Source organism: Epinephelus moara, chromosome 7, assembly GCF_006386435.1.
Source record: "Epinephelus moara isolate mb chromosome 7, YSFRI_EMoa_1.0, whole genome shotgun sequence".
Taxonomy (NCBI): Eukaryota; Metazoa; Chordata; class Actinopteri; order Perciformes; family Serranidae; genus Epinephelus; species Epinephelus moara.
Window position 1 is genome coordinate 10,710,514 of NC_065512.1, and position 27,271 is coordinate 10,737,784.

The following is a 27,271-nucleotide window of genomic DNA, read 5'->3' on the forward strand; positions in this document are numbered from 1 at the left end:
TGCAAAATTTATTTGTAAGGAATAAAAGAAACAACTTGTTACTGTCACTCTGTTGTCCTAAGGTCGTTTTTTATTTTAAATGAGTCAATTGCGCCCCCAAGTGGTGAAAATCCAGTATTACCGACTTGATGTGGTTTTTTACAAAAACCGGACCGTTTTTTTTTTTGTTCTCATACCGACCCAACCCTACAAACAAGAAACAACCGTGTATTGTTTATGTGCTCTGCCAAGTGTGAAAGGGTAAATTTGATATGAGAGGAGATAAAATGCAAGAAGTTAATGTCTTTAAAGCTGGGGAAGGCAACCTTGAGGAAAGCGGGCAACAGCTTTGGAAATAGACCTTCAGTTGTTGGCTGTAGTGGCTCAAGTGTGGTCCAACCTGTGTAACAGCAGCAACAGAAAGTTTGCTGATCTGGGAGGAAGTTGGGGCTATCTGGTCCCCTGGAGCTGGGGTTTTTCGTTGCCTAGATTCAAGTTGTTGCAGCCACTGAAGGGGGGGTCTATCTTCGGAGCTACTGCCTGCTCTTCTCCCAGTTAGGTGGTCTGTAGCAGCAGGGATTGAGACACAGGACATGTTAGGCCTTCCCAAAACTGGACCTTACTCACTCCCACTTTGTCTTGTGTATCACTCTGTCTGTAGTCACCTTCACAGCTGAATGAACCACTCTACATCAAGGTGAAGGGTGTCAATACAGCGGCAAGCTTTGGGACAGACTTCTCCTTTTGCGGCAGAAAAAAAAGAGATGTCGTAATATTTGTAAAGTAAAATTAAATGAAGTAAAATTACTCACATTTTGTGGTCTTTATATGTATTTGTATCACTTTAATTAGATTTGTAGTGCTGTTTACTGGAACTTTGGTAGTGTATCGTATCCTTTTGCCATTAAAATAAACAAATTAATTGATAAATAAGTAAATAAATAAACAAATAAATAATACATAAAAGGATAGAAAACTTATCCCTGAGATTCACTGGTGACATTTCTTGTCTTTTACTTTTTAAACATCTTCCTTTTTCACTCTGATGTTCTGTAAGGTGCTCATTTTTGCAGCAGTTCCTGCAACACTTGACTATGAAATAAATAAGGCAACCATTTTACAAAGACAAGAGAGGTGTAAATTTGGTCTTAAATACAATGTAGCATTTAAGATGTTAACGTCTGTGTGACAATCTTAAATATCTATCTTAGTTTGGACAGTTAACATGCCTAAGTGTAGTCGCACTGAACTTTATTTGTACGGAGCTTCTTCCATGAGGAACACAGTTCTGTGTTGCACATGGTCAGTAAGTCGGCATCTATGCAGGCTTGTTATCGGAGGGTTTTATTACCCTTACTAGCTGGTTTGGGATTGCACCTAATGTGGCAGACACTCTGCGTGAACGTGGAAACGGAAAGCAAGTAGATAGGTAGAGGATGTAGGTTTGTGGTTTGGGAAAGGCCCACTGTGATTGGAGGCAGAAGGCTAAATCATAAGCAACATTTTCTGTCCATTTCTGTTCCATTAGCTTCTCCCAGCGCTGGAATAACAACTTTCTCTGCAGGATTCTCCACCATTGAATCAGGCGTTCACTGACTGGACATGCACACGCATCTGCATTTCTAGAAAAGCCAGTGTGAATGCCCTCTCTCTGAAATCACCTGTGATTGGCCTAGATTTTCTAAAGCCTGAGAGCAGAGCCAGCAGGAGGAGCAGCAGTCTAGTTTCCTCTCAGTCCACTTAAATTACAATATGCTTAAATATTTTATGGGATTTTTTTCCTAAACGAAATACATTTTAAAGCTGAATTTTGGTGTAACAGAATTGATTATCAGCTGCATTCTTTTGATAATTTATTGTCTTTTGCTTTAGCACAGTGGAGACGAGCGTGGTCGACAACAGCGATGGATCCTACAGAGTGTCATACACACCTGAGGAGCCAGGAACCTACTCAGTGTGGGTTTGTGTCAAAGCTCAACATGTCAAGGTATGAAGCCAACTGAAGGAGTTTGTCAGAGCGAGATATAAAAATGGAAAACAGTCTCAAAACAGTTATTCTTTCTAGTTTGATTAATAGCTATTAATTATGGTTTGCAGCTGAGGACAGCATGTTAAAAATATTTCAATATGAAGTTTGACGTTTTGCCGTGGTGTGGCGAGCAGCTCACAGTGTACCGCCTCAGGTCTGTTCACATCATCCTGATACATTAAATCAACATGGACAAAATTCTCTTCAGGCAAAAGAAATTAAACACCCTGCCTCTGACGGCTCTGATGTTAATTCACCTACTGGGATGTTTAATAAGTGAAAGTCTGCTTGAGAAAGCGGTAATTTTTCAGTTTTCATTAAATGTCTGCTTGTGTCAACGCAGACTGACACACTGCCTCACTGACTCTGTGTCGTCTCATTCTGCAGGGTTCTCCGTTTGTTCTCAACGTGAAGAGGAAGTTCAGGCGTCACAGCGGGACATTTCACTGCTGCTCCTTCTGCTCCAGTGGAGGAGCCAAGGAGGCTCGCTGTGGCTGCGCAGGAACCATGCCAGGTACACGAAGGAGATCTTTAAAATACATGGCCTTGGGGACAGTTTTCATTTAGATTTTTGCAATAAACAAACACAACTAAAATCATATACTTTTTTTTTTTAAGGGATGCAAAAATACTCCATAATGATTAATATTTTGTTTAACATGGTTTTTCCGACATAAGAAGTAAAAAAAAAAACTCTGAAAAGGGGCTGGAAGCAGATATTTAATATCTGATATTTATTTCATAACATGTAAAAAGAAAAAAAGACATGAACATACAAACAGACAGAAAGAAAGTAATATTTTTATACAATGAAGAGTATGTCCCACCACCTACGGCACGAACCTCCCACTGATAAAACGGCTTGTTTTGGCCTTTACAGATCTATTAGCTAGGCGCCTCATCTTGTTTAAGTGGAAGCACACTCTTCTACCCTCACACAGTAGCTAGATGAAGGAGATCCTAAATCATCTCAAACTTGAAAAGATTAGATTTTCCCTTGGAGACCTGGAAGCCCTTTATGGAGTTTTGAGTAAGGCTACTATTCACTCAGATGATAATTATCTACTTTCTATTTATTCTTAATTTTAATTTTATTTTATTTATTTTAAATTTTAATTTTTATTTTAATTTTATTTTATTTTATTTTATTTTTATTTAGTTTTATGTTATTTTATTTTCTTATTTATTCTATTTTATTTATTTATTTCCCTTGTCTTATCACTATTATCATTTTCTGTGTGTGTCTGATGTTTGATTTAAATATTTATTTTATTATTATCACTTCGAGTAAAGGTGGGAGGGTTATATGGATATAAGAGTTTAGGGTACAAATTACCAGTGTGGGTTCAGTTCATGTTCTCCATGCTCACTCTGACATCTTGAATATGTCATTGTATACTGCTCATAAATCTGGTAAAAAAGATTTGTATACATAAAATAGAAAAAAATGAAAGAGCATTGTCAGTGTATTGGAAAAGGAGTGGGAGGAATAAACTTATCAAATCCCACCCCTTCTCTATAAGTCACTGAGTCTCCCTCGTTGAGAAGATGTGGATGTGACCTCCGCCCCACCCACTAGTGCTGCTTGCTGTAGGCTGACGGCTAGGCACACACAAACAGCCAACAGAGTTGAGGATCTTAACAATCCAAAATAAAGGCCATGGAGGATATACATCTCCTCATATACATCCTCTTTTCCAACTTTAGTTTTATCTCACCAGCTCTCTCCTGCCCTGAAAGGACTCACAAACCTCAGAGTTGTCCCTAATCTCCTGTCTGTCTCCCTCCCTGTCTGTCTGACTGCAGGAGGATTTAAGGGTTGTGGTCACGGTCATAAAGGACACCCCGGGAAGCCCCACTGGTCCTGTTGCGGCAGCACCGTGGAGCAGTCCGAGTGTTTGCCTCAGAGCGTGCTGGCGGCAGTCTCCCCCCGCGGCCACCTGCGGACCGTGGAGCTCTGAGGCGACGCAGAGACGAGACCCGTCCAGATGATGCAAGTTAATAACGGACGGCAGCAACCAAAAGGTCAGAGCGGCGGGGGAGTAAGCTCGTTGCTGTAAATCTTGGAAAAGGTCAGACAAAGTGAAGCTCTAAAGACACAGCGACTGAGGCAGGACATCAAAGTCTCTGAGTCTCGGGAGTGATCACCTCTGCCAGACATGCAGCAGCCAGCTCACCATTAGAGACAAACACCAAAGCTGTGGCTCTGAATCTGTTGTAAAGTGCCTTTGTGTCTAAGCTCTGCCTGCCTGTGACAAGATAGAGGATGAAATGCCCCAATCACAGCAGTCTGAATCACATGTGTTAAAAGCCGTGCTGAAGGGCACCTTAAAGAAGAGATAGTGCTGCTTCCTTATTGTTACACTTTTCTGTCCCCGGCTATCTGCTGCTCTTAAAGCAGATTCTTTTTTTAACCTTGAAGCTGGTGTCGATTTCAAAGGTGCTGAAATCCGTGTTTTATATCTTAAATGTAAAACTCATTTAAATGGAAACCTTAAGGATCACCAGACGGTTGAACTTGAATACTTTTGTATTTTTTATATGCTTCAGTCAAGAAGATATCTTGAAATATAGTGCCTCAAAAACAATCATGATTTCAAAAGATAAGAAAAATAATTGACAATATAGCTACAAGCAGCATGCCAGGGTTTCCCGCCACAATTAAAACTTCTGCTGCCATGTTCTGATTTCCTATTTTTGGACTTGGACCATTGTTTAGGTGCGCTCTTGGAATATATATATCGTCTGGTTATTCATTTGCTCCACAGATGGAGCAGTTGAACGTGAAACTCAATTTCAGTGCACTGGATCTACAGTTTGTTTTCACTCACAAACAGCTGCTCCTTTCATCCATCGATCTGATGTCATCGGATCTGCTGATCAGTTATGCACCGCACAAGTCAAAATCAAAACTCCACAAACTGCAGCTGAGGAAAAAAGAAGAGTCCTGCCTGTGCTGCGTTCATGGACCTGCAAAAACCTGCAAATCAAATAACCAACCATGTTATTACTGGATCAGATTGTGACCTTGTAGTCATGTCTCTTTGATTTATATGTTTTTCAGATCTTCAACTATAGTTTTTATCGTTTAGTTTCTGACCCTTTATTTTGTCTCAAATATATTTAAAATAGTGTAATGTAACGTAGGCTGTGGCCTAAGTGATGAATCAATGGACAACACTAAGTAAAATGTTATTGTGTTATCTTAGCAACAGTCACATATACATGCATTAATACCACTGCAACCACTGGATTAAAATGGAGGCTCTGCCTTTTATTAACCTGTTGCCATGGTGAATCGTAGTATCGGAGCTCCATTGATGATGCCTTCTTTCACTCACTATGCACAAGCTTTACTTAGAGTTGATTGAACTAATTCTGATCAGCTGTTCTGGAGCCAAAAGCTCAGAGTTTTCCATCTCTGGTTCGTCAAGTCAGAGTTTGTTGAATCTGTTCTGAGTACTAAGAAATATATAATTTAGGGCTGCCCCCTAATAGTCGACCAAACGTTAGTCGACCAGAAAGGCAAGATTTCATTGGTCACTTAGTTGCAGAAAAAAAAACCTGAAACTCTATCAGGAGCTGCACCTTGTCAAACTAAATCAAAACCTATCTGACTGGACCATGTGGGAATTTAATTTGAAAGGACAGACACAGGAAGTGTCCACGCTCAGCAGTCAGACAGGAGTCAGGTTAATTTCCAGGGCTGGTACCTGCGGTTATTCCACAGGCTAGTTAATAACATGTCGGGCAGGAAATCCAAAGTGTGGGATCATTTTGAGAAGGTGAAGGACGAACCCAAGGTGATATGTAAACTCATCTTCATTGGTCGACTACAAACATGACGTATCATCTGAAACATGGAAGTAGCTACATGCCCATTAGCCCACAGCGTCATTAACAGGCGGCTCGCTCAGTGTGTGACGTGCACTTGTAGATAAAATATAGGCCTATATTAATGAAGGTTCATTAGTACGGTTTTGTATTTCTCTGTAATGTAGCACAGTGTTAACAATGTTACTGATACTATTCTTTCTCACACCTTCAACTCAAACCACCAAAATATATCATTTAATAATAACATTAATATCATAAACATGCGGGCGACTAGTCGACTAATGGCCCTAAATGACGACTATTGGTCGACTAGGAAAATTCTTAGTCGAGGGCAGCCCTAATATATTTATTATGTTCCATGATACTATAGGTTAATTGTGTGTACAGTTTGTATTAGTACTAACTTGGTAGATTATGGGTCGATCCCCCAATTTTTCCTAATATATACCAGGTCTTCTTTATGCTAACTTCAGGTAATTACTTTGTTTAACAACAGTTGGATATTCTTTAGTAAAAACTTGGTAATTTTTGTGCTGTATAGAAAGATTAAAAACAGGTACTTACTTTTTTATTTGCATGTAATAAACACTGGCATATAATATCAAAAAAACATATTTACTTCACCTATTATTATATTATTTGAAGGTATAAACTACAGGTGGGAACATCTGGTTATACAGTAGACAATAATCGATACTTAGTAAAATACAATGCAGTGATTTTACTCCATTTATAAGTCGATGCCTGTTTTGTGGTGCCACACATTGTTTCCAAACACCAGGACAAATTAATTTCCATGCTCCCTGTTTGTGAATATTCCTGTTTGCATATATTCACGACAGAAAGGAGCATAAATCAGCTCCTCCTGAATACGACCTGAATCGAGACAGAAGCACTGAGCTGGAATACAACGTGCCTGTAAACTCAAAACATTCATTATATTCTGTTCATAATATGAAACATACTCATACTGTTTGTTTTGCTCCGTGCATGTAAAGATTTAACATATCAGCTGCGTGCTTATTCATGTTTTTAATGAGGAGAAAGTCCGTTAAATGTGCACAGAATGGGGTTTTTCCTTCAGTCTCATTAGCACCCCGACTCCACCGTGCCTCCTGGTGAGGAGGGCTTTATCTGGGAAACACTGTGACCTAGAAGGTGCAGTCAGCCTCGTCTTTGAATACAAAGTCGTTCCTCTCCAGAGGCTGTGTCGCAGCACTGACTTAAAACCACAAACGTGGAGCTCATAATGAGCCACTTAATGCCTTTGTGTATTTTCTGTATTCTGAATATGAATTATCTCGAGTGTGAGTGCAGATACGTGTGTTTTTTACTGCTGATGGTACAGATGAGTAGACCTATGCAAATACTTGAGGAGACATGAGGACTAATCTTTGATTTGTGGTCCAAGATCGAGCCAAGAATCGATATGCTGCTGTTCACATTGTCACATTGATCCAGGTAGTATTTTACTCTGCTTGACTACTTTTTACTGAAACATTTGAGCCTGTACAATCAAAATAAAATCACTTATTTCTCAGTTTTCACACTCTGCCTCATTCCTTGATGGGACTGTATCAACAGGTGGCTAGTGCTTATTTCTCATTCATGCTCTCCTGAAATAAAAAGGTGCCTTACAAGCGGCTTCTGCAGTGATGTGGGTGCTGCGCCATTGTGGTGAAGAGGGAGCTGAACTAGAAGGCAAAGCTTTCGATGTACTCGTCCATCTACGTCCCAACCCTCACCTATGGTCATGAGCTCTGGGTAGTGACCGAAAGAATGAGACCACGGATACAAGCAGCTGAAATGAGTTTCCTCCGTGGAGTGGCTGGGCTCAGCTTTAGAGATCGGGTGAGGAGCTCGGACATCCAGAGGGAGCTCAGAGTAGAGCCGCTGCTCCTTTGCGCAGAAAGGGGTCAGTTGAGGTGGTTCGGCATCTGATCAGGATCCTCCTGTTAGAGGTGTTCTGGGCACGTCCCACTGGTAGGAGGCCCCGGGGCAGACCCAGAACACGCTGGAGGGATTACATATCTCATCTGGCCTGGGAACGTCTTGGGGTCCCCCAGGAGGAGCTGGAAAGTGTTGCTGGGAAGAGGGACGTCTGGGGTGCTTTGCGTGGCTCACTGCCCCCACGACTCGGTTCGGATAAGAGGATGAAAATGGATGGATGGATGTAGGCACATACTCGTTGAAATGATCCAAGGGGGTCTTCCTGGTCTTCCGACCACTTAGAGTGCTTTTCATGCTGCCATACAAGGTGCCACCTGCTCTTCGGTTAAACATTCACAACAATAGCACAGCCATCAGGAGCAATTTGGGGTTCAGCTGGAGTTCAGTATCTTGCCCAAGGATACTTCGACACGCGGCTCTTCGGATTAGTGAACGACCCGGTCTGCTTTCTGAGCCGCAGCTGCCCACAAACATGTCAGCCCTTAGTTTGAAATGAATACTCTGCTCAGGTTGGGGTTGGACAGAAACTATGTGGCTTCATCCTCCTTCTTCTTCTTTGTGTTAGTTATTCATGTATTAATAAAGGATTTTTAACTAAGCCAGAGTGCCTCAGATGCATTTTTGGACCACCTACCTAGACTATGGTCTTTTACACTGAGTGAGCTGAGTATACATTTTAGAGAGGTTTTGGTGAGTAGATGAACATTTTAAAGTGAGGTGGACACAAACAGGATTTTGAAAGGTGAGGAGGACAAGTTTCCCCACATATCACACTCTGACATGAGGAAACTTGCAGTACTTAATGACAGAGAATGGTCTCAGTCATTCATTCATTCATGCATTTTCCATAACCGCTTGTCCTGGTACAGGTCACCAGACCATCACAGAGCTGACGCATAGAGACAGACAACCATTCATGCTCCAATCAATACCTACTGGCAAGAAGCAGAACATTACAGAAAGTACAGAGAACTTTATTAATAGTCTCAGTGTCTGCTTTTCACAGCTCATTAAGCTTTATAATCCCTCTCCAAGCCACCAGGTGGCAGAAGAGAGCCACTCTTTGTATTCTCTATGTCCCTCTGCCTGTGACAGCTACCTTCTCTGTGCTTGTTCCTACAAATCATTCATAATCAGCGTTCTCAAAAGCCGGTCTTTACCGGGGTCGCTGTGAGCTAAGAGGCTCCCGATGAATTCTGCATCATCATGAAAAATGTCTTAAGCGGCTCAAGATTGACTCTCTTATTATAAATGTTTGATGAATGGGGACGTGTTCCACTAAAACCCATCACAGAGGAAGTTACATACTACACTGCATAATCAAATACAGCAGTTGTTCGGTGTGGAGGTCACTGCGGGCACACACACACACACACACACACACACACACACAGACACACACTTGCATTACGTGAGGGCAGCTGTGGGTTAAAGATGATGGAGTGGTTCAAAACCTGCCTTTATTATTGATTTCTCACCTCCTTCACTCTCTCCCTTCTCTTAGTGAAGTCAATCCAGTATAGGAAGTACACACACACACACACACACACACACACCAAACGAAACAATGACCGTTCACTGCAAATGCGATGCTCACAGCTCGTGGCTCTGCAGCTCACGGCTTGCTGCTGTGAGCCCCAGAGAGAAGGACTTATGCCAGACCTCATAAACCTCCTTCACCCGCCATTGAGCTCTGGACTAATGTTCCTTGTAATCGAGTGAACCAACGATCATGATACAATATTGTCTCACAGACGTCTTCTCTTTTGTTTAATCTTTTACATTTGGTGCTTTTTATGTTTTCATGCTTTGCCTGTTACGTTTATCCGGAGAGAGTTGTAGAAAGTTCAGCTGCAGCAGACGACTGAGTGTGTCTGTCTCTCATCCTCCTAACAGGCACCCAGAGGAAAGGGGGACAATCTGAATTTGATGCCATCAACACATTTCACATGCGTTGTGACAGGGGCATATTTACCACTGTTTGACATCACCTTTTCTTTTTACAACACTCAGTAAGTGTAATTGTTGAAGTTTTGAAAGTGAAATTCTTTCCGATTCTTGCTTCTTATACAAATTAAGTTGCTTTACAGTCTGGGGTCTCCGTTGCCATATTTTGTGCTTCATAATGCGCCACACATTTTTAATAGGACACAGGTCTTGACTGCAGGCAGGTCAGTCTGGTACCTGCACTCTTTTACTACGAAGCCACGATGTTTTAATACATGGTATAATCAGGGACGTCCCCAAAAACGACATTGTCTGGATGGCAGCATATGTTGCCCCAAAACCTGTGTGATCCTTTCAGCATTCATGGTGCCTTCATTGATGGGTGGGTCACTAGCACTCCCCTATACCATCACAGATGCTCGCTCTGAACTTTGAGCTGTAACAATCTGGATGGTCCTTTTCCTCTTTAGCCCGGAGGACGTGATGTCCATGATGGACTCGTCAGACCACAGCCCACATTTCCATTTTGTGTCAGTCCATCTCAGATGAGCTCAGGTCCAGAGAAGTCAGCAGCATTTCCCGATGTTGTTGATATATGGCTTTCAACTTGCATTGCAGAGTCTTGACTTGCATTTGTAGATGCAGCAATGAACTGTGTTTACTGACAATGTGTTCCTGAGCCCATGTAGTGATATCCTTTAAACAATCATGTTGGCTTTTATGCAGTGCCGCCTAAGGGGTCAACGGTCATGGCGGATTAGTGTTGGTTTTCAGCTTCTGCCTCTTAGCTGCAGATTAGCTCCAGATTCTCTGAATCTGATATTATGAAACGTAGATGGTGCAACTGTGCATTGAGAAACATTCTCAAACTGCTGGACTATTTTCCCACACAATTTCCTTTCTTGTGAACAACCGAGCCTTTCAAGGACGCCCCTGTATACCCACTAATGATTCTATCATCTGTTACCAACTCATCTGTTTACTTGTTGAATGTTGCAAACGAACTTTCGAACGAACTTTTGTTGCCCCTGTCCCAATGTTTTTGTAACATGTTGCAGGCATCAAATTGAGAATCTATCGTGGGGGCAGCAGGCCAAGCAAAGCACCCCAGACGTCCCTCTCCCCAGCAACGCTTTCCAGCTCCTCCTGGGGGACCCCAAGACGTTCCCAGGCCAGATGAGACACATGTAATCCCTCCAGTGTGTTCTGGGTCTGCCCCGGGGCCTCCTACCAGTGGGAAGTGCCCTGAACACCTTGAACAGGAGGCACCCAGGAGGCATCCTGATCAGATGCCTAAACCACCTCAACTGATCCCTTTCGATGCGAAGGAGCAGCGGCTCTACTCCGAACTCCCTCTGGATGTCCAAGCTCCTTACCCTATCTCTAAGGTTGAGCCCAGCCACCCCACGGAGGAAACTAATTTCCACCGCTTGTATCTGCGATCTCATTCTTTCGGTCCCCGCGACACGGCCCTGGACAAGCGGATGAAAATGAATGGATGTATAGTTTATTAGCTTGAACATTAAATATCTTGTCTTTGTTCTGTATTCAACTGAATATAGGGCAATAAGGCTACGCAAATCAATGCATTCTGTTTTTATTTATGCATTACACAGCATTCCAACTTTTTTGGAACTGGATGTTGATGTAAAAACTTAGTAGTACTCCCATTATAAAAAGTAAAATAAAAAAAAAAGCTTCACTATCAAATGGGACAAAGACACCATACATATAAAGAGAAGAATAGAAAAAGAAATGAACTCTGTTGATGACGCAGATGCAGGTAACAGCATCATGTCACCTCAAGTCCAGTGTTGTGACAGCACCTGACATCCTTCTCTGAAAGACACTTTATCTCCGAGCTGCAAGAGAGCAGAGCTGGCTTCCATCATTGTCAACACACACACACACACACACACACACACACACACACACTACACTACACTGAAGGTCACCTGAAATGCACTTTTGAAAAGGCGACTCTGAGAATATAAACTCACTGTTACAGAATTCTCTGTAGGAGAATCCCTGTGTGCTGAGCTGTGAATAATTCATCTTGATTTGTTAAAATTAGTGTGGTGTCAATAATTCATGGGCGTCACAGAATCTAGTTTCCAGAGTTATGTAACAAATGAGGCAAGCCCCACCAGCACTTAAGACTTAAAGACAAATTCTATGGTTACTGTGTTACTGCTGACCAGTATGTAACAAAGTACTTTCACTCAAGTACTTAAGTACACATTTAAGGTTCTGTCCTTTAGTGCCACTTTCTACTTCTACTCCACTACATCTCTGAGACAAATGTACCTTTGACTCCACTGTATTTGTGTGACAGCTTTAGTTAAATTGCAAATTAAGATTTTTCTGTACAAAACATATGAAATAAATTGTTTTATTGCAGATTTAACAAGCCAACTGTTGCTATAACAACACAGTAGTACATCAGTCAGTGACAACATCCTGTTCCTCCTCCCTCCTATAGTGCTTCTTTAAGGCTATAAGGCATTTACCACGCAAATGAACAAAAACAACCAATCGAGACTGAGGATTCTCTAACGCAGCTGTCAGTGACGTCAATCGCTGCTCATGAACTGCGGTCAAACTGTCAAACCACTGATCAAATATGAATCAAAATTCTGTTACTTCATTGCCTGTTTCTCACCTCTTTTGTTTTCAGAAATGGATTTTAGTGTACTGTTTAGCTGTAGAATGAGAACATTTGCTCCGGCCGGTGCTTCCATGTTTCCAAAATGGCAGCCGGGTCACAAACTTTCTCATTTTATAGCTAAAATAAATGAGACTCAGATTTTACTGCACAAGTTGTTGTACAATGCGACACGATATAATATACTTTATCGTCCCCGTAGCTGCACATGTATTCCTGCCTGACAATAATAGTCCAGAAGAAATGAAAAGCATGAACCATAAAAAAAATCCCTATAAAAACACGTACAACACATAACAGTATTGCACATCAGCCACTCATGTACTGCACAGCACACAACAGAGCACCATATGCAATACACAACACAACCCCTAAAGCATCAAGCGACATTATTTAAAATCTTAATTGAGGTTGGCACAAATGGATTTTTCAAAAGGTTCAGTTGAAATTTGGGCATCCTGTATCGTCTACCTCAGGGTAAAAGCTCGTACTCAGTGTGGAAAATGACTTCAGTTCGTGAAGAATGTTTGCCTTTTTGGATTCTTCATTCACCTCGGAGGCATGCGAAAAAAAGTTTTTATCACGAATTCAGTGTAACACGCTGTGAGAAACTGATATACAAATAGTCGTTTTGCGGTTGAAGTATTCTTTTAATACTTCTCTGGAACTTGCGGATTGGTGCGATGAGTGACTAGTCGCACTTCACTTATTCGTTTTGTTTTAAAAACATCCTTCAACGAGCTAAAATTCGTCCAGCTCACAACTTAACCATTCATTTAGCAATCATAATGCTCGCTGTGTTTCAAGTGACCACGTGACCGACGATGGTGAAACCTAAATCAACGAAGAGTACGGATATGGAGGGAGGCACGGAGGAGGCGCTGGCCTCACCTAGCGAGGACACCCAAGAAGTGAGCAGCGTGGCGCCCGATAAGGTGCTTGCCGCCCTCAAAACACTTCGCGAGAAGATGGCCCAAAATAAAGAGGTGTGCCACAATTGACCTATGGCTAAGCCCCACCCTCAAACGCGATGAGCCAATCACAGTGCGTATAGCCATTCCCATACACTGGGACATTCTCTGCCTGGACGTCCATTGAAATGCATTACAGAAAGTCAGTTTTGTTCGGTTTTATGAGCTTTTTCAGAGATTTGAAGTTTAAAAATGGTCAAACGGTGTGCATGGGGTACATGCAACTCTGACACAAGGTATCCTGAGAGGCTGGGCGACCAGGTGTATTTTTTACACTTTAAACCACATCTCAACCGAGAAAAGTGTCTCCTTTGGATAAAGTTGTGTGGTAACGTTAGACCACAACATCAACTCAACGTGAATAAGATTAACAATGATGTCTACATCTGTTCTAAGGTAAGTCAACATTGTGTTTGAGGCAACATATTGTCACTTTGCTGGAAAGAAATATAAAGTTATCTTTAACATCTCTAGCTAACGTTAGCTAAAGTTAGCCTAACGTTAGCTCCTAGCTGCGTTGTTCATCATGTCACCTTGTTTGCTGGGAGTTCATTAGCCTATTTTGTTCTAGTTTTGTACTTTGGTGATCGTACATCATTGTTAGCTGTTGTCCAAAGGGCTCTAGTTAAGCTAACGTTAACTTCTGGAGCTTAGCTTCATTAACTTATCTGTAATGGCAGAGATAACAAAGGTTGGCAAACGTTATGCTGAATGATTCAGTGTAAATACTGTAGCACCAAACTAACGGAGAGACACTCTTGGTAAAGATGGTAAAAAGGCCGTTATCCTTTTCTCATATTCTGAGCCAAAAACCTTAACTTCAGTGGCACTTTAACTTGTTGTCTTTGATGGTGACGGCAACCAGATGCGGTTCACAAGCGTACACTGTGACCTGTAAATTTTGGCTTGTAATTTAAGCTTTTCATCGACCTTCTCAACAATAAAATGATGAATATATCCCTCCAATGCGTAGTTTAGGCCCTTTTGGTTACTTCTCAATGACATCTGATCGTTATGTCCCCAAAAATCATCAACTGCCTCCTGTGAAATGCCGTGTACTGTGACACCTGCCATAGCGCCGGTCACTGAATGTTGATAGTTTGTCCGAGTGAGTGGAGGGGGGCGTGGCTTAGCCATAGGTCAACTGATGCTCATATCGGGTCAGCTAATGCTGATAAAGTACATTCTCCTGATTATACTTACGTATTTTTATTTAAAGGCATACCATGCAGGATTGTTGGTTAGTGTTTGTAAACATGCTTGCCAGTGAAAGTGTAAAAGTCAACCCCGGATCCACCCTCGTTTGGTGTTTTGCCTCGCTAGATTTGCATTTTGCACTGTGTCTCTTGGATGCTTGCTGCTTAACAGTCTGGCACCTGGTGGCTACATTTCTTATAAAGCCCCGATCTCACCTAAGCACTGTGGGGGTACACGCCCATATGTGATGATTGAGAAATCGAAAAATCTAGCACAGTATATGTTTAAGTAACATTTTCAATGCAGAAATCGTACTTGTAATGGAGTATTTTTACAGTGTGGTGTTAGAACTTACTAAAATAAAGGATCTGTATGCGTCCTCCACCTCTGCTGCTGACACAGGAATGCTTCACAATCAGGAAACCAGCATTTGTGTCTTCAAAAGAAGCTTTCATGTTGCATGGCTGTGTGATCAGCAGAGAGACTGCAGGTCATTCAGGTTGAACACTCCATAACCTGATTATAGACAAAGAGGTTAGGCCACAGTCATGGCAGTAATATACTTACCGGGCTTTAAATGGAGCCTAACCAGCTCCCACTGGAAAGCAGCAGAGTTTGTAACAGCCAATGAAGCTTGTTTGTTCAGAGCTACTGCTGTCTCAAGTTCACGGACACGCTGACGATTGAGCGATACAAAGACCTTGGTTTTTAAAATTGGACATGCACCTTTTTTAAAAGATTACAGCTGCATGAAATCAGCAAGGATGCTTTCTGGAAGATGGGTTGCGAGAGTGGCTCCAAAAAAAACAGCAAGACATTTTAAATGTACTTGTTATCTTAGAAGAGTACATCACTTCCTACTGAACTGTGGAGTGCAATCTAATAAACACAGCCTGAGAAACAACCTTCACCTCAGTCAGGGCTATAAATTCTGATGGTGACTTTTCAGTTTGACATATGAGTGTTGTGTAAGTCCTGCCTGTGGTGCAGGTATAAAAAAGAAACTTATGGTCAGTTACAGTGGTGCTGTTGTGTGACTTTAGAAACCTTTTCTGAAAATGGATAACTGATAGTGATGTTTTATATGGATGTTGGTTACTTTTAATGTTTGTTGTTGTCTGTTTTATGCTGTACGTGGAGTCTTAAGAGTCTAGTGTGCAAGATTTAGGTGAATTTAGTGGCATCTAGCAGTGAGGATGGCAGATTGCAACCAGCCAGCTTCTCCTGGTTGGATTCCTTCACTGTTCTTTGTTCAGGAAGTTTTTACCAGGAGCCGAAATATCCGAGCAGAGGTCTCCTCCTCTCCAAAACAAATGGTTTAAACCAGTAAAAACGCTGGATAAATCAGTATTTTTTGAAGCTCTTGTCACAGAGGGGTTGTTAACTACGGTGGCCTACACGAAAACACGAATGGCCCTATCTAGAATCTCCTCTGGGCGACTGTAGAAACATGGTGATCCCCGTGGACAAGGATCCACTCCCTCTGTAAGTAACCACCTGGGGCAAGTTCATTTTCAGTTTTTTTTTTGCCACTGACAGGCTCAGATTGTTATTTTGAGTTTCAGACATTATTACGGAAAGGCCCCTACAGAGAAATAAAACTTTTTTCTGTACCTTTCGGTTGTGCCAGTCTGTTATGTGTCTCAGTCTCGCTTACGAGAAGTCGTGTTCTAATATCTTGTGAGAGGTGACTTGTTGCAGGAAGTAAACGGTGGAGATGTTCGTGAGAGTTAGAGAAAGGAGTGCCGCCAATAGTTTGTTGTGTTGGTGTACAGAAAGTGTATATCATCCATAAGATTATCAAAGTTGCAGCTAAATATTTAGCTGATTTAGGCAATGTGAAGATTTTTTCTTTACAGAAAAACATTTAATTGCTCTGTAGGGTCCTTTCTGTAATGTTGTAAGACACTGCTGGAGAGGTTTCTTCATTGTGTTCTTTAAATTCACAGTGCAGTGAGCTCTTAGGGCCACCTCACCATCTTTTAAATCTGTACCAAGACTCCTCAGATTGGGCCCTTAAATGCTGCAAAAAAGCTTCACGGTCAAGGCTCAGGACAAAAGTATTTTAACTTCAGTTCTGTGAAAACTCACCTGAACCAGGCTGGCGTTCTTATAACGAGCCGGGTCTCAATCTGAAGTCGTCAATGTCGGGCGCTTGGGCAGTGACTTGCGGTGTCAGAAACCAATGAAAAAAGCTGTCCTTTAACATCAGCATTATACACAGCCAGTCATGTCAGGGGGAAATGCGACAGGACAAGGGCGAAAGTCTGACTGTGGCGAGTGGGATCAGTGGTGGATGGGTCCAGCAAAGATCGACTTTCACCTGAGAAAGTGGTGTTTGCACCCTGTAAGATTATAACGCCAAACCCTGTTCTTTCTTTGCATCATTTGTTGAAGGAAATAAAAGTCAATTCGCGGTGTTGTATTGACGTAGTTCTTTTATTTTGAAAGAGACTGTATGTAAATATTAAATTTCCTGTAAAAACGGAAGTGTATTTTGAAAGAAGACAATGCATGTAACAGGCACAAGTTGACACGGCGTCCCAGACCATCAACAAATAAAAGCACCCAGGGTACCTTTCATGTCATATCAGGACATGGAAGGTCCATGACCAAACGTCAATATGTGACAAGGTCGGAGTGAGAATGTGTTGGTAATGGCAGCAACAGAAAGTTTGCTGATTCAGTGGGGAGTCGAGGCTGCCCGGTTTCCCAGAGCTGGGAAGTCAGAGTGAGAATGTGTTGTTATAACTTATTACTTAAATAGTTTTATGTTGTTTGTAGTTTATTTGAACTCTTTATGTTTGACCATTATTTTGTAATAATTTACGTGTATCTTACAAATGGATTTGAAAGTTGCTGTAGAGTTGACTTGTAGATTTATTCAGTGAATGAGTTTGTATCATTTGAAAGTCCAGTGTGTAGAAATGGAGTATAGTATAATAAGCATGTTTTCTTTAGTGTATAATCACCGGAAAATAGAAATCGTCATGTTTTCGTTACCTTAGAATGAGCTGTTTTTACAATGTGGTCTGTTTCGTCGCTGTCGGCTGCAACACTCACTCTCAATACTGGATCAATTTCAAAAATTGCTGTCCTCCCATAGGTCACTGAGACATGAAAACATGAGAGGAATTGGTTCAGGTTGAAAAATACTGGAGTTTCCCTTCATCACCTTTAATCAAATTCCTTAAAAGTCTTCACGACACAATTTTATTACACAACTCTGGAAAGACAAAGATGAAAACTGCAACTTGACTTATTTGCAGAGGCGTATAACCACAAGACCATAACTCTAGTCTTACAAATATGATACGAATAATTTACTGCTGGCTGCATCAATACTTTTAGTCTGCAAAATAATTTGTTAAATAATCCACTGAATGCAAACAAAACTCTCTGAAAACAACAAAACAACTCCAAAAACTGCAGAGTAAACAGAAAGTGACTCAGTATAATGATATTAAGTGTAATTTGTCATTCCACCTCTGCCAGCCAGCGAAGCCATACATCACTGACAGCGTGATAACCTTATCTCACTCTGGAGCCTCTATATTTTAAAGATATTGAAAGGTGATATTATGGGTGAGGATGTGTTTTCAAATGGATATGTATCGTTTTCCAATACGACTCAAGTGCAACAGGAATGATTGATCACGCCGGCTCGGAGCAGCAGAATCAGAAAACAACAACAGACCTGATCTGTTGTTTAATGATACTGAGAAACACAAGGGATACTGCTGATGTAATAAGACGAGGTGAGTGTGAGGAAAGAGACATGGTGATTCAGACTGATCGACTGACTGTAGATCAATAACAGATACTGGAACAAGAGGATGTTTGTGCTGCTTAATTAATTTCAGTGGTTATTATGGCTGTATTTAGATGTTTTTTTCCCCAGCTCACCTGAGTTTTCTCTCTTCTGTTTCATAGTGAGGTGTGTTTGTGAACCACTTTGGGGTTTCTGTGTCTCATCTGTGCAGATTGTATTTGAGGAGTTTTATTGCAAAATGTCTCTGTTATCAACTGAAAAATGACAAATCTGCTCTCACCAAATGATGGCTGTATGAAGGTACGATTCACTCTTTATTGTCACTAAAGTAGTCTTTGATCTGAGCTGACTAAATTGCAGCATCACAGCAAATGTTCACTGTTTTTGTACCTCTTTATCGAGCTAATGTTGATATTGTAAGGCAGGTTTCTCTCCTGTCTTTCCTATAAACTTACTAGTTACTGAATTAAATATCAAAGGGCTGTGAGTCAAATAACAGGGACAGCTTCTTGGAGTGACTTAATCCATAAAGAACATAGGACAACTGAACACCGACAGTAATAGTGGGATCTTGTATATCACTCCGCCAAACTCAGTCATAACTCTCAATACCTGCACGTAAGGTGCGCGATATTAAATAGTTCTAAATTTAAAGTAGAGATCAAAATAAAATATGTAAACAATATATGAATGTAGTTCACATTAAATTGTGTAGATGCAAAATCATGAACAGAGAAAAACAAGATAATCAACCGATTAATTTTCGTCCTCACGAAAATAAATCTCATCCTAAAATGTATATTTATAATTTTTAGAGACATCTAAACTTGAGTTTAAATTCTGGTGAAGTTTCACAAATATTTAGGAAACAATATTAAAGGGTATGTGTATAAAATGATGACCAAGACATGCAGACTTAACATTTAATGCAAAATTACAGACATATAAATATTTTAACTCAGATTTAAGGTTTAATTGTTGAAAAAAAAATCAGCTTTTGCCCCTGTCAATTGGATTTAACAAGAATATCTGAATCACTGAGTTTGTGCACTTCAACAGTTTTTATTTCATCAAACCTAAAATTATAAAAAAAAGTTTGGCATTTTATGTCCCCAGTAGCTGAAGTAACAAATTTAATTACAGTCATTATTGTAACGGAGTCGTTTTCTGTGTTCTTATACTTTTTAATTTAACTTTTACTCAAGTACTTTTATCTTGAGTATTGTACTTCGCTTCATTTCAAGTCACATGCATTACAGAGAAAGAGTTTTTCTCCTCTGTGGTTAATTCTCGTGAGGCAGTGAACTGACTGAATAGAAGTTGTATGTACAGGCTGAAAAGTGATGTCTATAGAAAATGAATTTACTGTTTACTGTTTACCTACGGTTTGGACATAAGGGCTCATGTTGCTGATGCTCCACTAGTGTGTACATTAACATTTAATGACATTTATTTTATACTAATGTTAACTGATTGATATTCTACTTTTACTTAATATTGAAACTAAAACTCCAGTAGCATGTATCAAGTAAAGGTAAAAACTGGTCAGGTCTAAGTTCCTAACAAACCACTTAACCACTTTGTTTCTCTTCTAGAACGTCATAATCTAGGGTAAATAGAAAGTAAGTGCAATTTTCAATAATTAAAACAAATTATAGCTGCTGCGCAGCGATGGGTCGGGTCCGGGCATTTTTAGGCAATTCTGAGCAACGAGCAGAAGAATTGGAAGACATTTAGGAATTTTGCAACACAATCTGCTTTTTGCATCAGCTGAGGCTTGAACTCACAACCTCTGAGACTAAGAATCAATTTCTATCTCACTGAGCTAATTAGTCAGTGATAGTTCATGTGTAGCTTCACAAATTGACTAAGCCAGACGTGCAGGTTTAGCAGCCGTCCATGCATGGAAAAGCAGATTTCAAACCACTGTAAAAAATTCAGTTATCGAAACAAAAATCTGAAAATACACATATTGCATCTAGACAGCATGGAGATGTTGGTAATTTATTTGTAACAAGATTGATTTGCTTCATAAGTGAAAAACTGATGTTTAACTAGTTGAGCTATGTGCAAAGTGAGAAGCCTCAGATGGTTTCACACTGAAGTATTGACACTGGATCTTTGTGCAAAGTTTGGTTTATTTTCAAGCATGAGAAGGCAGATTTTCTAGCAGAAAAAAGACTTGAAGATGCTGCACAGTGATCAGTCACGCTCAGGCAATTTTAAGCAATAAGCTGGAGCACAAGAAGATGATTACATTACAATGTGGATTCTGCACCAGTTGAGGCTCGAACCCGCAACCTCTGGAACCTAAGACGGTCATCTACCGCTCTGAGCTAATTGGCAAGTAGCAACTCAACAGTGGCTTCACAAATTGAGTAAGCCATTCACTGTTGTGTAGGAAAGCAGCCATCCGTGCATGGAAAGGCAGATTTGAAACCACTGTAAAAAATTCAGTTATTAAGACAAAAATCTGAAAATACACATATTGCATCTAGACAGCATGGAGATGTTGGTAATTTGTTTTTAACAATGATTGATTTGCTCCATAAGTGAAAAACTGATGTTTAAAATTGCCATTTTTACATTGACTCCAATTGTTCACATTAGAGCAAAATTCAAAATGCTGTCAAAAATTCAGTTTTTGAGATAAAATTCTGAAATTTGCCACACATCATCTACCATGACTCTAGAATTTTGTCTTTTTTTCCATGAACATTGAAGATTTATTAAGCAAGAATTTGCATGTATATGTTTACTGTACCGTTTACAGTCAAACATTTTGATGCACTGTAGGCTCAATTTTTGATAAATCAAAAATCTGAAAACATAGTTTGTGTAGGACAGTCTGAAGATGCTCTGTATCAATTGAGCACAAATTGTGGGAGGAGATAGGTTTAAGAAGTTTTACAGTTTTTGAAAAAAACAGTGATGAACTTCATAATTTTCAATAGGTTTAAATGTACAAAAGTTTCTTCAGTATTGGGGCTACAGTTTGATGAAAGTTGTGAAGTTGTAGCACATATGGTTGATTTGTTATGAATTTTCAAATTTTTGAAAATTTAGTTGAATTCACTTAATTTTAAGTTGTTGCAACCTAAAAAATGACAAGCAAATTAAGTTGTTCTTTTGCAATGTTTGCAACTTTAGTAAACCACATTAGTCTGACTTTGCTGAACAGTTGTGCTCACTCAGTGGAATTTATGACAGTGATTGCCTTTGATAAATAAAGTTATCACAACAAAGAATAATAAGTTCGCAGTGCCATTCTGAGCATTTTAAGTCATAGCCAGTGCTTGTGGATCTGAATGAAATTATACAGTCAAATCAAATCCATATTAAACAATCTTTATTAAATAGAAAAGAAATCTGGAATATTCAGGCTAAATCCTTTTTTCCAACTTTACTTAAGATTTCAACAAGGCTCCACGGCACCGTTCTATCACAGATATCAATATTCAGTCAAGCTTCAGTCATCTCACTCTGCATGTTATGCATATGCTTTGAACTGTAATAAACAAAACAACGCTGTAGGTGTCAACATTGTTCTATGTATCTGTGTTCTGCTGATTGCAAATTAATCAGTAGCATTTTTATGCTCTCAAACATAATAACAGAACAGAACATGCAGATATCCAAACTCCACCACATCATGACCAAGTTAAGTCAGACTAACTTGGTTTACTTGAGTTGCAAACACTTAGAAAGAACAAGTTTAATTCAGGGCTGCACGGTGGTGCAGTTGTTAGCATTGTCGCCTCACAGCAAGATGGATCCTGGTTTGAGTGGTTCATAGTACAGGTAGGGGGTCCAAACCCCAGCTTGGGTTTTCCTTGGGTACTCCAGCTTCCTCCCACAGTCCAAAGACATGCAGGTTAATTTGTGACTCTAAATTGTCCGTAGGTGTGAATGTGAGTGTGAATGGTTGTCTGTCTCTATGTGTCAGCCCTGTGATAGTCTGGTGACCTGTCCAGGGTGAACCCCGCCTCTCACCCAATGTAAGAGTAAATGTACTTAGTTACCCTCCACCACTGCCATCCTTCAGTGTCATTTGTTACACAGCTAAGTGTCGATACACATAAAGAACATGTGCTTTATGTGGACACAGCTCTGTTCATCTACCCATCATGCCACGCTGCCTGCAGAGACCCTTGATCACTGCTCTTGGCGGTGTGGGAAGGTGCTGCGTCGCACCATTACCTGGAATGTCAAAAATCAAGAGTGTGTCGTAGAGCCCCTTCTCAGCACTATATGCAGTTATCGCTGCTAGAGCGTGGGATTGACACTTTAGACACACTTCCCCTGTGGACACACACACATGGCCCTGTCCACCAGAGCCAGAGGTTGCAGTTGACCTTGCCCTTGCACTGACAGCCGGGTTCCCTCAGGTGCTCTGGTGCAGCACGTCAGTCACGTCATAATTCACTGTTTGATCCTGTCAGGAAAGCAGCTGCAGGACACACGGCTGTTGGTAACCAGCTGAAATACAGCATCTTGTGTCATGCCAAGGCCCCTGTAAAGATTTTGTGTCCCCTTTGTTTTGTTTTCTGCTGATTCTTCTTCCTCCCCACAAAGGGTAAAGAATGAGTGTTTTGTCTTTGCAGCATAGTTCTTTGTGGGTGTGAAATCTGCAATAAATCCTTCCCTGTCCAGCAATCCATCCCTCTGACAATGATAATCAAAGATGCATTGAAGCAAAGGACACCCTCCCTTCTCTCACTACACACACTCTCCTTCTCTGCAACTTGGCTGTGATTTGGAAACTGTCAGCCTTTTTGTGTCTGCTCAGCTCTTTTTTTGTGTGTGTGTCTCCTTGCACCCACAACGGCCCTGGCGTCAAACCCAACCGGCCCTGCTCGCTGAGCGCAGAGGGTGACTCATAGTGATGCCTCTCCGAAGGGAGGACTTCGCAGTGATTACGACACTGCACGCTGCAGCACTGCCGCTAATTCACTCACTGAGGGGTGTCCTGTAAATCAGACGTCCCATCCCAGCGGTCCTGTTGTTGCTGCCGAGAGGGCGGCCGCAGCTGGTGGCAGCTCAAGGACCAGCTGATGGACTCGGCGGCCGGGCCGTCTCCACACTCAGCAAAACTCTGCGACCGTCTTTATGGTTGAACTTTATACATGGATAGATTACCTGTCAGAGAAAAGCTCACTTTGGAATGTGGGCTGACAGTCTCACGGTGCAGACTAACTGCCCGCTAAGCTCTACTTCAATACGGAGCGTTCACAGTGAAAGACAAAGGGATAAGAAAATACAATCCTCCTTGGTGTCATGAGCGACTCTGGAGTATTTTATTGAGTTCTAGTCTCATTTGTTGAGATTGATTGGGAGATTATATGCAGGGAGATTTTTATCCATCTCTTCAATGGTGGAATGTAACTAAGTACATTTAGTCAAGTAGCTCAAGTATAATTTTGAGGTACTTTTACTCAAGGTATTTCCATTTTGCCAACGTGATTTACTTTTCAGATTCAGATTGTTCATTCAAAAATATCCATCCATCCATTTTCATCCTCTTGTCTGAAGCCGGGTCACGAGGGCGGCAGGCTGAGCAAAGTATTCCAGACGTCCCTCTCCCCAGCAACGCTTTCTAGCCCCTCCTGGGGGACCCCAAGGCGTTCCCAGGCCAAATGAGATATGTAATCCCTCCAGTGTGTTCTGGGTCTACCCCGGGAACTCCTACCAGTTGGACGTTCCCAGAACACCTCTAACGGGAGACACCCAAGAGGCATCCTGATCAGGTCCCGGTGTCCCCATACCAGGTGAGGTGCTTGAAGTCAGAATTGTGAGTTTCATCAAGGTCTTCTTGAATCGCTCTTAGTCTGGCCCCTCCCCTTGGACCACTTTGCCTTGAGAAACCCTACCAGGTGCTTTTGGCCCTGGACAGCACAGCTCCTATGTTCACAGGGACACGCAAACCCCTCCACCTCGTTAAGGTGGCGATTCTGGAAGTCCAACCCTCACCTGTAGTCATGAGCTCTTGGTAGTGACTAAAAGAATCTAAATAAGTTTCCTCCGTGGAAAGGCTGGGCTCAGCCTTAGAGATAGAGTGAGGAGCTCGGACATCCGGAAGAAGCTCGGAGCAGAGCCACTGCTCCTTCATGTCGAAAGGGGTCACTTGAGGTGGTTCGGGCATCTGATCAGGATGCCTCCCATTAGAGGTGTTCCAAGCACGTCCCACTGGTAGGAGGCCCCGGGGCAGACCCAGAGCACTCTGGAGGGATTACATATCTCATCTGGCCTGAAAACGTCTTTGGGTCCCCCAGGAGGAGCTGGGAGAAAGACGTCTGGGGTGCTTTGCTCGGCCTGCTACCCCCGCGACCCAGCCTCGGATAAGTGGATGAAAATGGATGGACAGACTACAGGTAACAGGAAAATATGTATTTTGGTTTTAAGGTGAACTTTCCCTTTAAAAACTTAACCTGATTATTGCAGTGGGTGAAATGTCACTAGAGGTTTTAGGAGTCATCCTCTGCACAGCATGGATAGCTGTATCAAATGTGTCCATAGGATTCATGCATCCATTCATCCATTGATGTCTGTACAGAAATTCATGGTAATACATCCAATTCCTCTTGAGATATAATGACATTTCCAAAGCCATGATGCTAATATTTCTCACCACAAAGTCCCAGCTGCTCTGTTTAATCCACAGACCTCACTGTGAACAGTTTTAACTAGATTTACTTTCTACCAAAGAAATCTTCCCTCTGAACACTGTTGAAAGATCATCAGCAGTGGTGCTACAACAGGTGCTTCTGCTTATTTTACACAGTCACTTGACACTGCCCAAGGCCTGCAGACCTTGTCATGCTTTCAATCATCTATCTCTGCATAACATGTACTTATGCTGAAGTGGTGGGTTGTATGTTTATGTGGTCACATTGTGCTCCACACACTTGTTCTACCAGAGTGAGAGACTGAAGCTTGGTGCTCTAAAACTCCACACAGTAGACCAAATCTTGGTCACCTTTGTCAGTGGCATGTCTTTGAGAGTTTTGAGGTCCAGCCAGGTTTGTGGCCCTCGCCCAAGTCACACCACAGAAAAGCCAGCTATTCAACAGCAGGAGAAGTGTCATCGCTGAGGTTTCTAACAAATTGCACCTTTCACTTGCGGAGAAAGCCGAGCGAGCTCTTGGCTGGGAGTGTGTTCTTGGCCCAGGCCAAAAGGGAAAACTGCTCTGAGAGTTGAAGCAAAACGCTCCTGAAAGCAAAGTGACACCTGTCTCATATTCAGCAGTGTCTCTGCTGAAACACAAGATGGAGCACTCAGAGTCAGCGCCAAGAAAAGGGAAGAAAGTTCTCTGCATACACCAGGGGACTAATATGATAAACTGTGTCCTTCCTGGCGACACAGCTCGTGCTGCATTTGATAAAGGAGAATGCATTTGATAAGATTTTTCAATGTTGTGCAGCAGCCTTTTATGATGTATATATCCAGGCTGTGTAGTGAACAGTGTGCTGCTGCATGGAGCTGCCAGAAGATGACTAAGACATCCGCTAAATGTATCTCTCTGATGCCTCTGATTTTCATTTTTAGTTAATCTGGGTATTTGTCTGATTATTGATATTTATATAAGGTCTGTATTTCTGCATATCTCAAGGCCATTGTACGGTCAACACCTCTGTCTGTACTTAACTGTGATACTGTACATGCATGCCTTCAACCTCAGTTCAGTGGTTAAGTCGTAAAGAAGGAATTTATGTGTTGAGGCTCTGCTTTAAGAACTTTTTACATGTGCTCTGTGCTCACGTCAAAACAAAAGAAAGAAAAAGATAACAGGACACAGTTTTGACTTTAACATCTACCCATGCTCATTCTAGACTTAATAAAAGTAAAAAAAAAAATCTTTTGACCAAGCAGCAGCCTCCAGGGCTGAAAAATGAAGTCAACACTGAAGTGCCAGAAACTGCAGTTCCTCTAATGGCCACTTGAGGCTGGCTCCAAAAGCGAGTCAGCCCCCATAGACCCCCGTGTTAAAACGCCCAACTTTACAGCTGAAATAAAGCATGTTTACAGCCTGGTACAAAAAACAGTTTTGGTCTCTATAACTTATTTTCCAGCTCATGACAAATGAAGCTCAGTGTCAATTCAATGCTTCATTCATTCACATGTATCTGTTGTCAAGTCAATATCACAGCAACACTGTTAATTAGGTAGCTCAACCATGGCGTAACCCCATATTTACAGGGTATAGGTGTAGCTGCAGCTGTTGCTATTCAGTGATTTTTCAGTTCATGAAAGTTTACTGTAACATTTTGGCCGCCTAAAAAAGTCTGGCATTTGGTTGTACTAAAAGACCCTCCAAGGAGTCTGATGTGCAGTTTTTCCTGTAAGTACATTTTGTTTTAATGGTTTTGCTATCAACAATTAGCATCAGCATCACAGTTAACCATAGCTGTAAATGCACCCTGCTTACCAAGCTAGCAGCTAGCCTCAGGGTTAGCTCCACCTCTTCAATATGGTCAATTCTCGCTCTTAAATTCCAAGATGGCGACGGCCAAAATGCCAAACTTGAGGCTTCAAAACCAATCATCACAACCCGTGTGGAATGACTCGTTTCACTGTCACGATTTTAACCATTCGGTCCAATAAGAATTGAAAAGTCTAAGAGTCGCAGGACTGAATCATTTTTTCCCCGATCAAGTTGGTTGAATGCTAAACCAGAAGCAGCCAGCTCAGCAGTCTTGAATGAGCCTGCTCTATGGGCCGGAAGCAGTGCTGATCATCCATGTAATGTTATATGCAGCAGTTGAGCCATTTTGGCTTCATGCACAACCCAAAAGTTCATGAGCAACTTTATAAGAAATAAATGGGACCCCAAATCCAACAGTGTATCAAGGTCTCTTAATACATCCATGTTCAACACTGGAGTCCACAAACCAGTGGGTGACATCATGGTGGCTACGTCCATTTT

General features: G+C 41.5%; 1 protein-coding gene across 1 annotated transcript in view; it reads left to right on the forward strand.

Annotated features, from left to right (window-relative positions):
* Positions 1 to 7,375, forward strand: part of LOC126393477 (tripartite motif-containing protein 45-like) — an 18,307-nt gene extending 10,932 nt beyond the window's left edge. The window contains exons 3-5 of the mRNA XM_050049664.1: positions 1,852 to 1,966; positions 2,396 to 2,522; positions 3,815 to 7,375. Of these exons, the coding sequence (XP_049905621.1) occupies positions 1,852 to 1,966; positions 2,396 to 2,522; positions 3,815 to 3,969 (397 nt within the window). The 3' untranslated portion in view covers positions 3,970 to 7,375. The remainder of the gene's footprint in view (positions 1 to 1,851; positions 1,967 to 2,395; positions 2,523 to 3,814) is intronic.
* Positions 7,376 to 27,271: the final 19,896 nt, after the last annotated feature.